General features: G+C 47.2%; 1 protein-coding gene across 4 annotated transcripts in view; it reads right to left on the minus strand.

Annotated features, from left to right (window-relative positions):
- Positions 1-7392, minus strand: part of LOC137410711 (uncharacterized) — a 60192-nt gene extending 52800 nt beyond the window's left edge. The window contains exon 1 of one of the 4 annotated variants that reach the window (XM_078769186.1): positions 7125-7392. Coding sequence is in view for 2 of the 4 variants with exons in the window: in XM_078769175.1 (XP_078625301.1) it covers positions 7125-7262 (138 nt within the window). In the remaining 2 variants the exon portion in view is untranslated. The remainder of the gene's footprint in view (positions 1-7124) is intronic. The other 3 variants (XM_078769182.1, XM_078769175.1, XM_078769168.1) reach the window with 3 other exon arrangements.
- Positions 7393-14233: the final 6841 nt, after the last annotated feature.

The raw sequence follows: 14233 nt of genomic DNA on the forward strand, positions 1-14233 counted from the left end.
CCCACTACCAATTTGGCTCAGCCAATTGCAATCAATCAAAAATTTGCCAATCACTCTACCATTACCAATCATCAATCTGCCAATCCTTTGCCAATCATCAAATTTTTGCTTTTCACTTTCGGGTCCAAAACACTATCATCATTACAGTCCGCTATACTCGAGCCTCGGTGCGTCGTTATATTTTCAAAGCTCGGATTCGTAAAGCCGAGCAATGAACGCGGGTGGTTTGGTCGCCTGCAGGTTGAATCCGTCCGGCCTCCGGTTCAAGGGGGGGGGGGGGGGGGGGTTTGGTCGGGCCGAGATTCCACGCACCATCTCGGCGCGGCACCTTGCGGTCGCCGGCCTGATGGCTCGATCTCGCCCGGTCGGAACCCCGCCCCCACGAGGGGGCACCGTTCCGCTTCCTCCAACCTGTCCCTGAACCGGACCGGTCGCCTCGCCCGACAAGGCCCGGACTTGACCGTGCAGGGCGGGGCCAAGCCCGAATCGACAACGACGCTTCCAAAAGAAGCGATGCAGCATCGATCCGCGCCGGGCCTCGCATCAAACAAAGCGCACCGCGCCCCGAGTGCTCGCCTCGGCTATCCGTCGCCCTAACTGCTAACCCGGTTAACGTCGACGCCTTACTCGCATGCCCACACGCACACGCGACCCTTTTGACACTCACAAAACCCGGCGTCTCGGCGCCTCCAGTGCATCCCACAAACTCCGTCCATTCCACCACCGCACTCCCTGTTACACACCACACCTCTCGCGCACCCTCTTGCGCACACTCGCCGTTCGCACACTTCGTTCCACACCTCTCCTCCGTTACGTCCTCCGTAACACTCACCATGGGCGTGCACTCTTGCATCCACCCACTCATGCGCTCCGATGTGCCCTGCCGCACACGTGTCACAACCAACTCAGGTGTGCGTTCTCGCACACTCTCAACCATTCCAAGCGTGCATTCTCGCACCCGCTCCACCACCAACTCACTCTCCGGGTCACTCTCACCCTCGCACGTACACTCCGTATCGCTCTCACTCTCTGTGTCACACTCCGTACACCCCGACGTGCATTCTCGCTCGCACTCGGTTTCACACTCGCGCTCCGATGTGCCCTCTCGCACTCGCGCCACAACCAACTCAGGTGTACACTCTCGCACACGTTCCACCACCACCTTACTCTCCGTGTCACACTCCGTACACTCTGTTTCACACAGACCCTCCGATGTGCTCTCTCGCACTCGCGCCAACACCAACTCACTCTCCGTGTCACACTCCGCACACTCTGTTTCACACAGACCCTCCGACGTGCATTCCCGCTCGCACTCGGTTTCACACGCGCTCCGTAACACGCTCATTCCCCGATGCACACTTTTTTTCCACAAGCGCGCCATTTCCACTAACAGGGGACCCTTCACCAACGCCCGGATGCTTCCTCGATCCCAAGCGCGCGAAAATTCTTTTGTCGCCAAACATCCTCTTACAAAATCTCCCCGCACGACTCACATGGGGGATTCTCTTCTCCACGCGCACCTGCAAATCTTTATAAGGATTAGCAAGTACGGCATCAGGATGTGAACTTAGACTTTGTGCACAATCCATTCCTTCCTCCTGCCGCGAGTGCTTTTCTAAGTCCCCGGTCTCTCCAATTTCAATTCCCAGCACTTTTTCTTTATTCACCACGACGACCGTTGGCTTTAATAAAATTCCCTCTTCTACCTCAACGGTCGCCGGCTGCCCCATACCCCGGGTCGCGATCTCTATCCCCGTCATTTTACCCGCGCTTTTCTCCGCTTCGCTCAACCAGCGCTTCTCGACCCGCTTTACCTCGTCGTGCACCCCTGGGACCTGCTCGCCCGATCTGCCCCCAAGGTTCTCCCCCACTGCCAAATTGGTCCCCATCTTCCTTTTTGACTCTGCATTCATTTCTTTTAGTTCCTTCGTCATTTGAACAAACATGTCGTTAATTTTCCTGGTGGATATGAGCCCCTGGGCATACATTTTGTTTTCCTCATTCCATTGGGTCCAAAATTGACAAATTTGCAAAAAATGGATCCCAGACCGCTGACAACGCGGGCTCGACTGCCGCAACCATGTGCGAAGCGCCATTTTGTGCGCCTCCAACCTCGTGCGCGGCGTCGCCATTTTGTGCACCTGCAACCCCCACTGTTAGTGTTACACCTTCTCCAACCTCCTCCCTGGGGTCCTGGGTCATTAACTCTACCTTATCTTCTAACCCCACCGGCATCCAGTTGCCTTGGTCCTCCATGGCACGACTCAAATTTGGGATATTCTATAATTTTGGGCGCTCTAAATTTTGACCAAATCTTTTGATGTTATATAAAAAATTTGGTTCGGGCCTCAAATCCCACTCCTGACACCATTTGTTACAGATCTGGGACGACGGCTCTCCCGTTAGCAAGGGGGGTTAACCCCATGTCCTTTATACTGGCCGTCGCCGATCCTGGGGGTCTGTGACGTCACTGGTGGTCAGCCACGACCAGGGTAATCGGGCCAGAGACCCAAAAAAAAGACCCCCCGAATACCTGCTTACCGTGACCTCCCAACCAGCGAGGAGACAGCCCCGCCTGAGTCGCGAGGGTAATGGACACGCCGAGCGAAGCGGGTCACGACCCAGGCCGTTAACAATTACTAACCCGATTATAGCGGTTTTAATCGTGCCACGTAAACCAATGGAAAGAAAAGACTAAAGCAAGTGGATGAAGACGAAACCAAAGCTTGGAGAAAGAGCACACATTTATTGCAACAAACACCAGAGGAAAAGAAAGATCAAAGCTGCACAAAGATAGATGGATGTAAAAAGAACACAGGGCAGCCTTATCTATAGTCTTACTTATACCCAGGACAGAACAAAGACAGACTCACACGGGGATGATGACAGGAATGGCAGGAGAAGGTCCGTTCAGCTGGCAAAGGCGGCCGGTTTGGCTCGTTCAGCCGTCGAGGTTCCGTTCCGACCTCGCGTCGTGGTTTAAAGCGAACCCGACAACAGCTGGAACCAACGTGGTTGCGTCGACGCCACGACCCTCTCGCGCTCTCAGTAATGATGGGATTTCCTCTCAGGCAAGGCACGATCTCTCGCGTCAGGCAACCCTCTTGTGCTGTGCACTCATCACCTCTGCTGGTCTCAACGGCTCGTCTCCTCCCATCTCTTTTTGCGCGATCCTCGAACGCATATATGAAGCGGGGTCGTGACACGCCCTCGGCCGTTTGGGTCCCGCCCACGTGCTCTGTTTGTAGCCTTATTTGGTAACGGAGCTGAACAGCTCCGCCCTTGTGGCGAGCCACGGCCACGCCTCTTCTCGGCGACCCCGCCTTCTTGTCCAATGCAGAGCACCAAGGCCAGTGGGAGGGCGCGCACCCCACGCTTGTTGAGCTGTTTGCAGAGAGAGTTTGCTGGGGTATGGCGTTATTGAAGGGGAGCTATCCTTATTTGTTAATGCAACGTGGTGTCAATCTAGTGGATACAGAGCCTTAATTAAACATAGAATAGGAAATAATTAGCAAGATGATTCTAAGATTGGCTGCGTGCTGCGATGGCCTAGGGTGCGATATTTAATAATTAATAAAAGGGGATAATATTACAAAGGGGGATATTTACAAGTGAGGTGGGGGGGGGGGGGGGGTCCCAAATCGGTAACAATATCATAGGTGACGTAGTTCGGCCTCCATCTTAGAAAAACCGAAAAAATTTGCACCTCTATATCTCCGAAAGCACTAAATGGAAAAAATTGAAACATGGCTCATTGTAAAGAACTCTCTATGGGGAATAAAATATGTTAATGATGATGTCATAGGTGACTCCATTATGATGTCATAATTTGACAAGTACAAAACTTCATCCAATTAATATGAAATTTCTTGAGCATAATCTAGGGATAAATTGGTGGAGAAAAAATAATAATGATGTCATCGGTCAGGTGGTTCGGCCACCATATTTGTTTTAACACAAACCCTTAAAAACCACTGAAAACACATCCTGGCGAGGGCCTGCAATCTCTGATGGCTCTTTCTTGTTATCGTTGTTTTACTGAGCCCTCGACTTCCTGGCTGGCCGAATGCAATAAAACTGAAGGGAAGACCACAGGAGGCAAATTACACACTGGGGAATTCATCTTTAAGCCCAATAATTAATTAATTAGCACAATGCCACGCCCCTTATGGCGACATGCAAACGCTCTGAACCGGACAGACCGCCTACTTATGTACATCGAGATGGGTTCTTCTTCTTCGCAACACTTGTAGCATGCTAATTTATACGATTCTGACTTTCCTATGAGGTATTTCTTGCCTACCCCCACAAACGTAACAGTATTAACTTCGGGGCCTTTCATTCAGAGAGTAAATGGATGGAATGCACCCCTTATAAAGGGAAGAGGAGGAGAAGAAGGTCTCCTTGGAAAGGTAGTGGCAGCAGAGGGGGTAGATAGGTACTTTGATGCATTGGTGACAGGGGGGGTACAGGGATATCATTAGAAGGACTTATAGGTAGGTGATTGTTTCAATGGGCCTTTATTTTTCACAAAAGACACATGGGTCTTTAAGATCAACCAATTCATGCTAGCGAACGGGACACCGAGTTTATCAATCAATTTATTTCTTACAAAATGGTTTTCATTGAAAATAATAGTTAACATCCTTCAGTTTAACATCTACCTGCACACATTGTGAAGCAACAACTGCCAAAGAAACACCAATTGGACACTTACAGTGATGTAGTGCGGTCATAGTTGGACAAAACAATGGAGAGGATGAACTGGAGAAAAGGTAGAGAGAGAAGGGAAGGAAATACTGTAACCTTCAAATCGGATAATTGATTGAGGTAGGGTTAATGTTGGTATAAAAGATTGCGGGTGGGGATGGGGGTGAGTATGAAATGAAATACATATCTAAAAATAATTTTCTGAAAATAAGAAAAGTTTTCTTGAAACAAGAAAACCACAAGAAAGTTTTCTTGTGGCTGGAATATATTTCTTTTGGTTTTCTTATTTCCAAGAAAACTTTTCTTATTTTAAGAAAATATTTTCTTAATAAGAAAATTCTTTTTGGCAATGTGGTAGAGCACCGACCGCCTCCTTGTAGCGCTGGATGGAAAAGTGGCGCTGAACATCCTCCAGAAGGCAATTCCACAAATGGAAGAAAATATAAAAATGAGAGGAGGTGGACAATTTGGCTTGTACTTTGGTGCTTTGTATGTTAATGTAACAACATGTCTAACTTGGCGGAGATGGGGAGGGTCAAGAGTGGTGAGAAAGCAAAGGGAGCTAGATGAGAATAGAGGCAGATCAGCCAATGCTTTGTCTGCAATGTGATGGCAGTACGCCTTGTGTCTTGGCCTCATCATGGAAGATGCCAATAAAGTTCAGAACTGTAAATTCAACAGAATCCAGGAGACACATGCAATGCTGGGACCCCGGCCTGTAGGGGGAAGCAGTACGCCATTGAACTATGGACAAAAGCCTTGTCGGCTCAGAGTCATTCTGTCTATTTCAGGGTATCACAACTATTGCTACACAATGCAGTTCAGTTACAATTGGATATATTTAATATAGTAGGAACTTGCAGAAATAATTATAACGTGGAGATCTTCACGGTATGACAGGATGGTGTTTTCGAGGTAGTGTACTTACCTATGAGCTGTCCAGTCTACATTTCATTCTCGGTCCAACTATATTCTGTCGGATTGGTGTTCCCGCAGACAGGGCGGTGCATCACAAAGTGCTCTGTCCTTCAGAATCTCGGATGGATGTTAAGGGTTGTGTCCCATCTGCTAGCATTAGTTAGTGGACGTAGAAAATCCCATGGTGTTTTTGGGGAAGTGTACTGCAGCGAGTTATCGCCGGCACCCTGACAAATTACAAATTATTGCCTAAATCAGCTTCTGTCGGATGTCAGGCCTAAGCAGTGAGTTTGTGAAAGACTTAGGCCAAAATATTTCCCCAGCACACGACAGCATAATTGAGGCTGTTAAATAAGTAGAATATTTACAGTAGTAAATGTGTATACAGTCAATGAGTATAGGATGTGCATATACAGTACATGTGTATAGGATTTGTATATACAGTGAATGTGGGTATAGGCTGTGTATAGGATGTGCATATACAGTACATGTGTATAGGATGTGTATATACAGTGAATGTGGGTATAGGAAGTGTATAGGATGTGTATAGGATGTGTATATACAGTAGATGTGTATAGGATTTGTATATTTGTGTTTGACTTACACTGACAGCAGTGGGCAAACCTGTTAAAGGTAAATTATTCAAAAATCATACAAGGTGTAGGAACAGTGTGAATGATCAAGATGGCGTTGGAGTATTTTGGGTCAGGGATTGAGGTGTTAGGGATAGAGGGGTTGAGGTGTTAGGGATGGAGGTGTTTGGGATTGAGGTGTTAGGGATGGAAGGGTTGAGGTGTTAGGGATGGAGGGGTTGAGGTGTTAGGGATGGAGGGGTTGAGGTGTTAGGGATGGAGGGGTTGAGGTGTTAGGGATGGAGGGGTTGAGGTGTTAGGGATGGAGGGGTTGAGGTGTTAGGGATGGAGGGGTTAAGGTGTTAGGGATGGAGGGGTTGAGGTGTTGGGGATGGAGGGGTTGAGGTGTTGGGGATGGAGGGGTTGAGGTGTTAGGGATGGAGGGGTTGAGGTGTTAGGGATGGAGGGGTTGAGGTGTTAGGGATGGAGGGGTTGAGGTGTTAGGGATGGAGGGGTTGAGGTGTTAGGGATGGAGGGGTTGAGGTGTTAGGGATGGAGGGGTTGAGGTGTTAGGGATGGAGGGGTTGAGGTGTTAGGGATGGAGGGGTTGAGGTGTTAGGGATGGAGGGGTTGAGGTGTTAGGGATGGAGGGGTTGAGGTGTTAGGGATGGAGGGGTTGAGGTGTTAGGGATGGAGGGGTTGAGGTGTTAGGGATGGAGGGGTTGAGGTGTTAGGGATGGAGGGGTTGAGGTGCGGCGTTGTCGGGGTGGGGTGGCGTATAAAATTAATTAATGAAAGGTTTGTGTAATACAAACAATCACCGACTTTATATCCAAACGCAAATGGTCAGCGAATAGGAAGTAACAAAATTACAAGTTTCGGATTTTCTTACGCCTGGATTCGTTATCAGAATTCCCGATTTACCGGCGATTCCCGAGGTACCGGAACCGAAGGTAAGGCCCTTTGATAAAGGAGCACATCCGAGATCCGCGGTTCTCGTGTCCCCTCTGTCCTCGTCCTCCCTCTTTCTCTTCCCGTAGTCATGATAAGGACAGCCGCCATCACCTTGCCACGTAATGTCGTGACCGAAACCTGACGATCACGATCAGCTGGATAGAGCAGAAAATGGAGCAGCGTTTTGAAATGCTACATAAACCACACATCGGAGCGTGTTGTTGTTGTTGTTGTTGTTGTTGTTTAATGATCCCCATGTCCTTAAAGATGACACATCAAACACACTATGCTGTATAACCACAGAGGAAATAAAAATATAAAGTCAGAATTTGTTTTGAGGAAAAAGGAGAAATATCAATAAATCGATAAACGAAACGTGCGGATAGAGTGAGGTTATCGCACTGATTTCAAAATTTCAAATACACCACAGTACAGTACACTGTACAGTACTGCACAGCAGTCGGCAATTTAAGAGTAAATGATCGATGCTTTCTCGAACGTGAACGGCGATTATACAGTGGTTTAGACTTGTCGCAAAGCAAACGATGTAAAAACAGAGAAGATGAAACACTAAACCTCGGGTGACTCGGCTACAAACAATTCATGACACCTTCTAATAGAACCTTCTATTTCCCCTTTGAGTGAGGAAGATACGCATGTACGATCCTTCCGGAAATAGGTTCGTGCGTGAAGGACTGAATAAAAACCCGGAATGATAATATATAACATAAAAATAGATGTGGTAAGAAAAAAAGGAAGGATACCTACGCAATACGCAAGGGACTTTGACGCATGAGGACTTGGCCATTTGGCCCACCATGTTGGCGTACTACATCAACACCACTTAACTAAATCTGACAGTTTCTCAACTTAGATTCACTGGAGTGGGATGAGAACAGTTGGATAGCAGATATATATATACAGTCACGTGAAAAAGTAAGTACACCCCATGTAAAGTTTTGACTTTTTCAACATATTTCAACATACAGCTATTTGATCTTAATTTCAACAATATTGATAGATAAAGGTGATATAATATAACAAATATCATGAAACATTTACATTTTGTAGTCCATTGTATAATTTAAATAAACATAAATGCAAATTTCGCATGTGGAAAAAGTAAGTACATGAAATGTATATATATTGTTGCGGATTCATCGCCGGCCTTCTCCCCTTACCAAGGGGGGATTAGTCCCCTTGTCTTTGACTGACCAGGCGTGACCCGAGGCCTATGACGTCCCTTCCGGTCAGCGCGAAATAGGGTATCAGGACCAAATTCGCTAATACCTAAATACTCGCGCTGCCCTGAAGCGAGGAGACAAGCCTCGCGTGAACCACGTGTGTTGATACGCCGAGCGGTTGCGTACACGCGATCCGTGCCGTTTAGATGGTGGAACCCGATTCAAGCGGTTCCGATTCATACCACGCTTAGTCAATGGAGAAATCACAAAGACGATCGAATTGGAAGGAAGAACAGATTTATTTACACTATACACAATGATTCAACAGCAGAGACACAGAGCAAATCCTTAAACACAGTCTTACTTAATACCCAAGGACACGGGCCCGTCTCACACACACACACTCACACGGGGATTGCAGATGGCAGGACGATGTTCACCAACCCGTCCAGGGATGGCTTCCGTGCAGCTCTCTCTCCGGTCCCCGGCACGTCCCTTGGAGTAGGTGAAGGCAGGAGCTCTCCGCGTGTCGTCTAAACGGAGCGAGTTATCACGGGGCGAATTGGTAGGGAGCGGACTTCGACGCGGCTGGCGGTTATTCACTTGCGGCTATGGCCACGCTTACTCGCGTCGGTGAAAAGCGCAATATGCGTTACCGGCGCGCCTGGCCGAGCCCGCGTACCTGGCACAGTTCAATGCCTCTTCTTCTCTCTCTCTGCGCAAGTCCTTAAACAACGCGCTTATCTTGCGAGTCCGAATCCGTTCACCACCGCCGTTCAAGTCCTCGTCCTTCTGGTAAGTCTTTTCTCTCAAGCTCCCTCTCTGTAAGTCCTGGCGTGCGAGTCCTTTCGAGGGCTTTGCGCAGCGCGTTAAATAGGCACGCCCCGCGAACCTTCTCAAACTCACCAGACGCGCCTCACCACGCCCTCTCATGCCACACCGCTAGAGCCCTGATTGAATGGTGGCTCTTACCGTCATCGCCTTCTGCCGCTCCCGATCTCAACGCCGCTCACCCCGACCCCGCACTCCTCCTTCTCGGGCCTACCTCGTGTTACTCGACTAGTGGTCAGCCGATTGTGGCGCGGGATCAATTACGCCCATAGAGGTAGAATTGCACCCATCCCATATTACACCCATAGAGGTAGAATTGGAGGTGGGACGCAAAATGAATGGAGGACCTATTCTCATGTCTTTACACAACGCAGGCACTAAGAGTGGAAATGGCCTATTCTTACACATACTAAGACATAACTATACTACAAATGGGCCTTTATGTTGCTTGTGTGACTAACTATGGGGGGAAAACCTTTAATGCCTTCAATGTGCAAATCTCAAAACCGCAGCAATATATTGTTGCGGATTTGAGAATCCTGTGTTTGTAAATATCACCCTCTGTAAGTAATGTCATGATCTTTGTAAATACCTCCATTTGTGTAAAGGTCAAAGATCGTCCCCTTAGTTAGTCCATGTACAAGCACGTAGGCCACCATAGAACCTCTCTATAGTTATTATCTTGCCAAAACGAAGTTTTTGCAAGATGTATTAGTCAGCTTGTATGTTTGTTTTTTTGTTTGTGGTTAATCATTTTTTTTTCACGTTTAGATCACTCTGTAGACCACAGTTATTATTGGAAACTCCTGTAACTTCGCATATCAGAGTCCTATAGAGATACCCTTCAGCACACAAAATTTTGAAGGTCAAGGTCAAAGGTCAAGGTCACTTTGTGGTCAATCATGGAGGTCGACGAAACCCTTATTTTTTGAGTAACTTTGATCGGATCGTCTCCAAACTTCATGGGAATCTAGTATATGGTCCGGCGCTCAGCTGATTAGTTTTTGGTGGCGATCGGCCTTGACCTTCATGGTTAGCGCTGGAGGTCGAAAATTATTGACCCCAAGGTCAAATTTTGAAATCGTAGGTACCATATCGAGTAATACCTCATATGAATGCCCTTGATGAGTGCTTCCCAGATCTGTAAACAGTTTGACGCTATGACGTCATTTGATGACGTCATGACGAAAAAACGGAATTTTCATGAAAAAATTATTTCCTCAGTTCTCATCAAAATCTTTCAATATTTCATGTGCGTTGGTCATGAAGACATACTATTCACCATACGAAATTATTAAGGTCAAGGTCAAAGGTCAAGGTCACTTTGCGAAGTGAAGCTTTAGACATTTATAGGTCAAGGTCAAGCTTTAGACATTATATAAATGACGTCATTTGGTGACGTTATAAGGCAAACACGTATTTTTCAAGGTCACTCTCTAGAACGATTATCATCGGAATATCTCGTGGGCAGACATTCCTCAAAGAGTCGCTTCTAGTGGATAGCAGTTCTGTTCACCTCAGTGTGAGCTGAAGCAAGTCACTCATGTTCACATTTTGGCAAGATACGGTTCACCCTGTGGGTGACATATGTTCATTATCTTGCCAAAACGAAGTTTTTGCAAGATGTATCAGTCACCTTGTATGTTTGTTTTTTTGTTTGTTTTTTTGTTTGTTTGTGGTTAATCATTTTTTTTCACGTTTAGATCACTCTGTAGACCACAGTTATTATTGGAAACTCCTGTAACTTCGCATATCAGAGTCCTATAGAGATACCCTTCAGCACACAAAATTTTGAAGGTCAAGGTCAAAGGTCAAGGTCACTTTGTGGTCAATCATGGAGGTCGACGAAACACTAATTTTTTGAGTAACTTTGATCGGATCGTCTCCAAACTTCATGGGAATATAGTATATGGTCCGGCACTCAGCTGATTAGTTTTTGGTGGCGATCGGCCTTGACCTTCATGGTTAGCGCTGGAGGTCGAAAATTATTGACCCCAAGGTCAAATTTTGAAATCGTAGGTACCATATCGAGTAATACCTCATATGAATGCCCTTGATGAGTGCTTCCCAGATCTGTAAACAGTTTGACGCTATGACGTCATTTGATGACGTCATGACGAAAAAACGGAATTTTCACATTTTGGCAAGATACGGTTCACCCTGTGGGTGACATAATTTATTTCTTTATTATTATGTGTTCCAGATTAAGGCTCTGTTGCCCATTAGTTGACACTGCATTGCACCAAATGAAATAAGATAGGATCCCTCCGACACCCCCATGGCCTCCTAAAAAGCGCCAGTACGGCGGCGTTCGCCGCTACTGCTTTGGCTTATTGTCAGCGCCCCAAACTCCATTGAACACAAGGTCATCTCGGAGCAGAAGGTGGGAGGAGTCAGCCAAGCGCCAGGAACAAGGCTCGCCTCTGCCAGCGCCTCATCAAGGCGCGGGACCGGTGAGCCCTCGCGACCAACCAAGGCCGAGGCGAGCTCACCGGTGGGCGTTTCCAAAAGGCAGGCGGCTTGATCGCACCAGGCGCAATATAAGGGCACGCGGAAGCCTATTCAGGGAGATGCATGATCCAGCTGAACCGGAGAAGTTCTGTGAAGGGAGGTGCATGAGCAAGAAACACCAGTGGGGAGGATTGTTCATTTGCTTGGCGCGAACGTCCTGCGGCGAATGAGAATCGGCACGCCCTGCTCGCAATACCAACCAGCACTGACGGCAACTGCCGGAACCTACCTCCAAAAGAACAAGTGCATGCACGCAAACCCCGACTTCGTGCCGCGACCCTCGGACCTCCCTATCGCCCATTCTGTGGACCACCTGAACCTTCTCATCCTTCCAGCCATCCACCCCTGCCATTCCTGCTTCATTCCCATTCGTGTAAGTCTGACTGTCGTATGTTTGTCTGTATTGTCCCTGGGTATAAGTTAAGCCTGTATAAGCTAGAATTGCACTGTGTCTCCTTCTTCTGTAAATTGCTTTCGCTTTCTTTCCTTCTCCCTTGGTTTCTTTAATTGTGTAAATAGTAATTAGTAATAGATCCCTGTTCTTCCTACCTTCGTCTTCTTTTCTTCACATCCGTCGTCTTTGTGATTTCCCCATTGAGCACCTGTGGCATGATTTGGCCAACGCATATGAATCGGGTTAGTCTTTGCTAATGGCCCGAACTTCGGGTTGCTAAAACCGCTCGGCAACTAGACCATCCAAAACCGTGGTTCGGGCAGAAGTATCGTCCTGCTTTGCGGAGAGGTTGGCGAAGGTATCCGGGACTCCATTGACCGGTCACCCTGGTCAACCTCACCCCCCGCAAAGGAGCGCGATATCTTCTAGGACTCACATCGGTCAGTCACAGACAAGGGGACTAATCCCCCCTTGGTAAGGGGAAAAGGGGCCGACGCTGAGATCCGTAACAATATATATATATTTTGTATATATGCTGCCAAAAAATAAAAATACTGGCATTACTATATTTGAATTTCACAATAGAGGACACAGAGGATAAAAACAAAGTGGAGGTGAGGGGGGGTTGTTGATGTTTCGTCTCGAACTGTTGATGCAGTCTGTCATCTGGCCTTGCTCTCGAAACTATCTGCCTATGCTATTCAAGGAGAAATTCACGCATTGCTTGCCGACTTCATCTACTCTTGTAGCCATTGTGTGGCACTTAACAGAATCTTTCATCTTCTCTCTCTGTCAAGGATGGAGTGCCCCAAGGCAATGTACTGGACCCAGTCATATTCCTCATCTTCATCAATGATCTCCCTGATTCCCTGGAAAAATTATCTTTATCTATTTTCTGAAGACTCCACCCTGTGCTGTGACATCCCACATCATTCAGACAGGCAGCTTCAGCCTCTTCCCTCTCTTCAGACCTTGATAATATCACAAGCTGATCAAACACTTAGAATATGTCTTTCAATCCTGACAAATCCCACACTCTCAATCTCTCTCTCCAAAAGGACCATATGGCAAACCCTCGCATCTGCTTTCCTCTTGAAGAAGTTTAGTCATTCAAACTCCTGTGATCTTTCTTGGGAAACCCACATTTCAAAGTTGGACTCCAAAGCCATCTGCCTACGGGGCATCCTTCATCATACAAGGTTTTTCATTGGCCAATCTGAACTTTTTGACAACCTGCAAGGCCTTCATTCACAGCTTAATGGAGTACTGCTCTTCCCTTTGGGCACTGCCTCACACCTTCCCCTTCTTGATGCCATGAAGGCATAAGCTATATAAGGTTCTCAATATCATTAGATCTCCCATGACGAATCTGAGTGACGAGACGTCTTGCTTTCGCATTGCAGACAGGTCGGTGGCCTCTAAATTCTACCACCTTCTTTTTGATTTGTCACCCTCAGCTCTCTCTTGGCTGTGTCCCTCCAAGGTTTCTGCTGGGCGCTTATGGTCTACCAGTAACCATCTTCTTGTTGAAGTCTTAAAATCCAGGCCCATTGATCACCTCCATTAATTTGCCTGTGTAAGCAACTTCCTCGTTATGTTCAGTCCCATGCTTTTCTCCAGGCTTCAAGACAACTGTTCATCCCCCATTCATACAAATGATCTCATCAACTCCAAATGACCTCAGCACCACAAGGTGGACATCACTACCATGAGGTGCATGGCTCATGGTGCTTAGATCAACCTCAGTGCATGGCTCGTACACCTCCATGGAACACCTCCTTCGCTCCCAGCAGTAGTTAGGGGAGGAATTTGGAATTTGCCATGGTATCGACGATAGCTCACTTATTCTTCACAAGGGACACCCTGGGATCTTTAACATCCACCAACTAATGCCAGTTTAACGTCCATCTGAGGGATGGCACATACATTGATGAATATCCCTGCCTGTGAAATACCAGGATGACAGATTTTAGCTGTGTCGGAATTTGAACCCAGGCAAGATGGTTTAGAGGCAAACCCAGGCTAGTTAGCATACCTCAAGGCCATCCCGTCAGCCATAGAAAATACAGACTTGGCATTTAATATGGAATTTTTTTTTTTCTTGGCTTGGGTTTACTTTCTTAACTCAGTATATCAATCTAGTGAGTTTCTTTTACACT

This window comes from Myxine glutinosa, chromosome 1, assembly GCF_964187855.1.
Source record: "Myxine glutinosa chromosome 1, kmMyxGlut1.1, whole genome shotgun sequence".
Classification (NCBI taxonomy): domain Eukaryota; kingdom Metazoa; phylum Chordata; class Myxini; order Myxiniformes; family Myxinidae; genus Myxine; species Myxine glutinosa.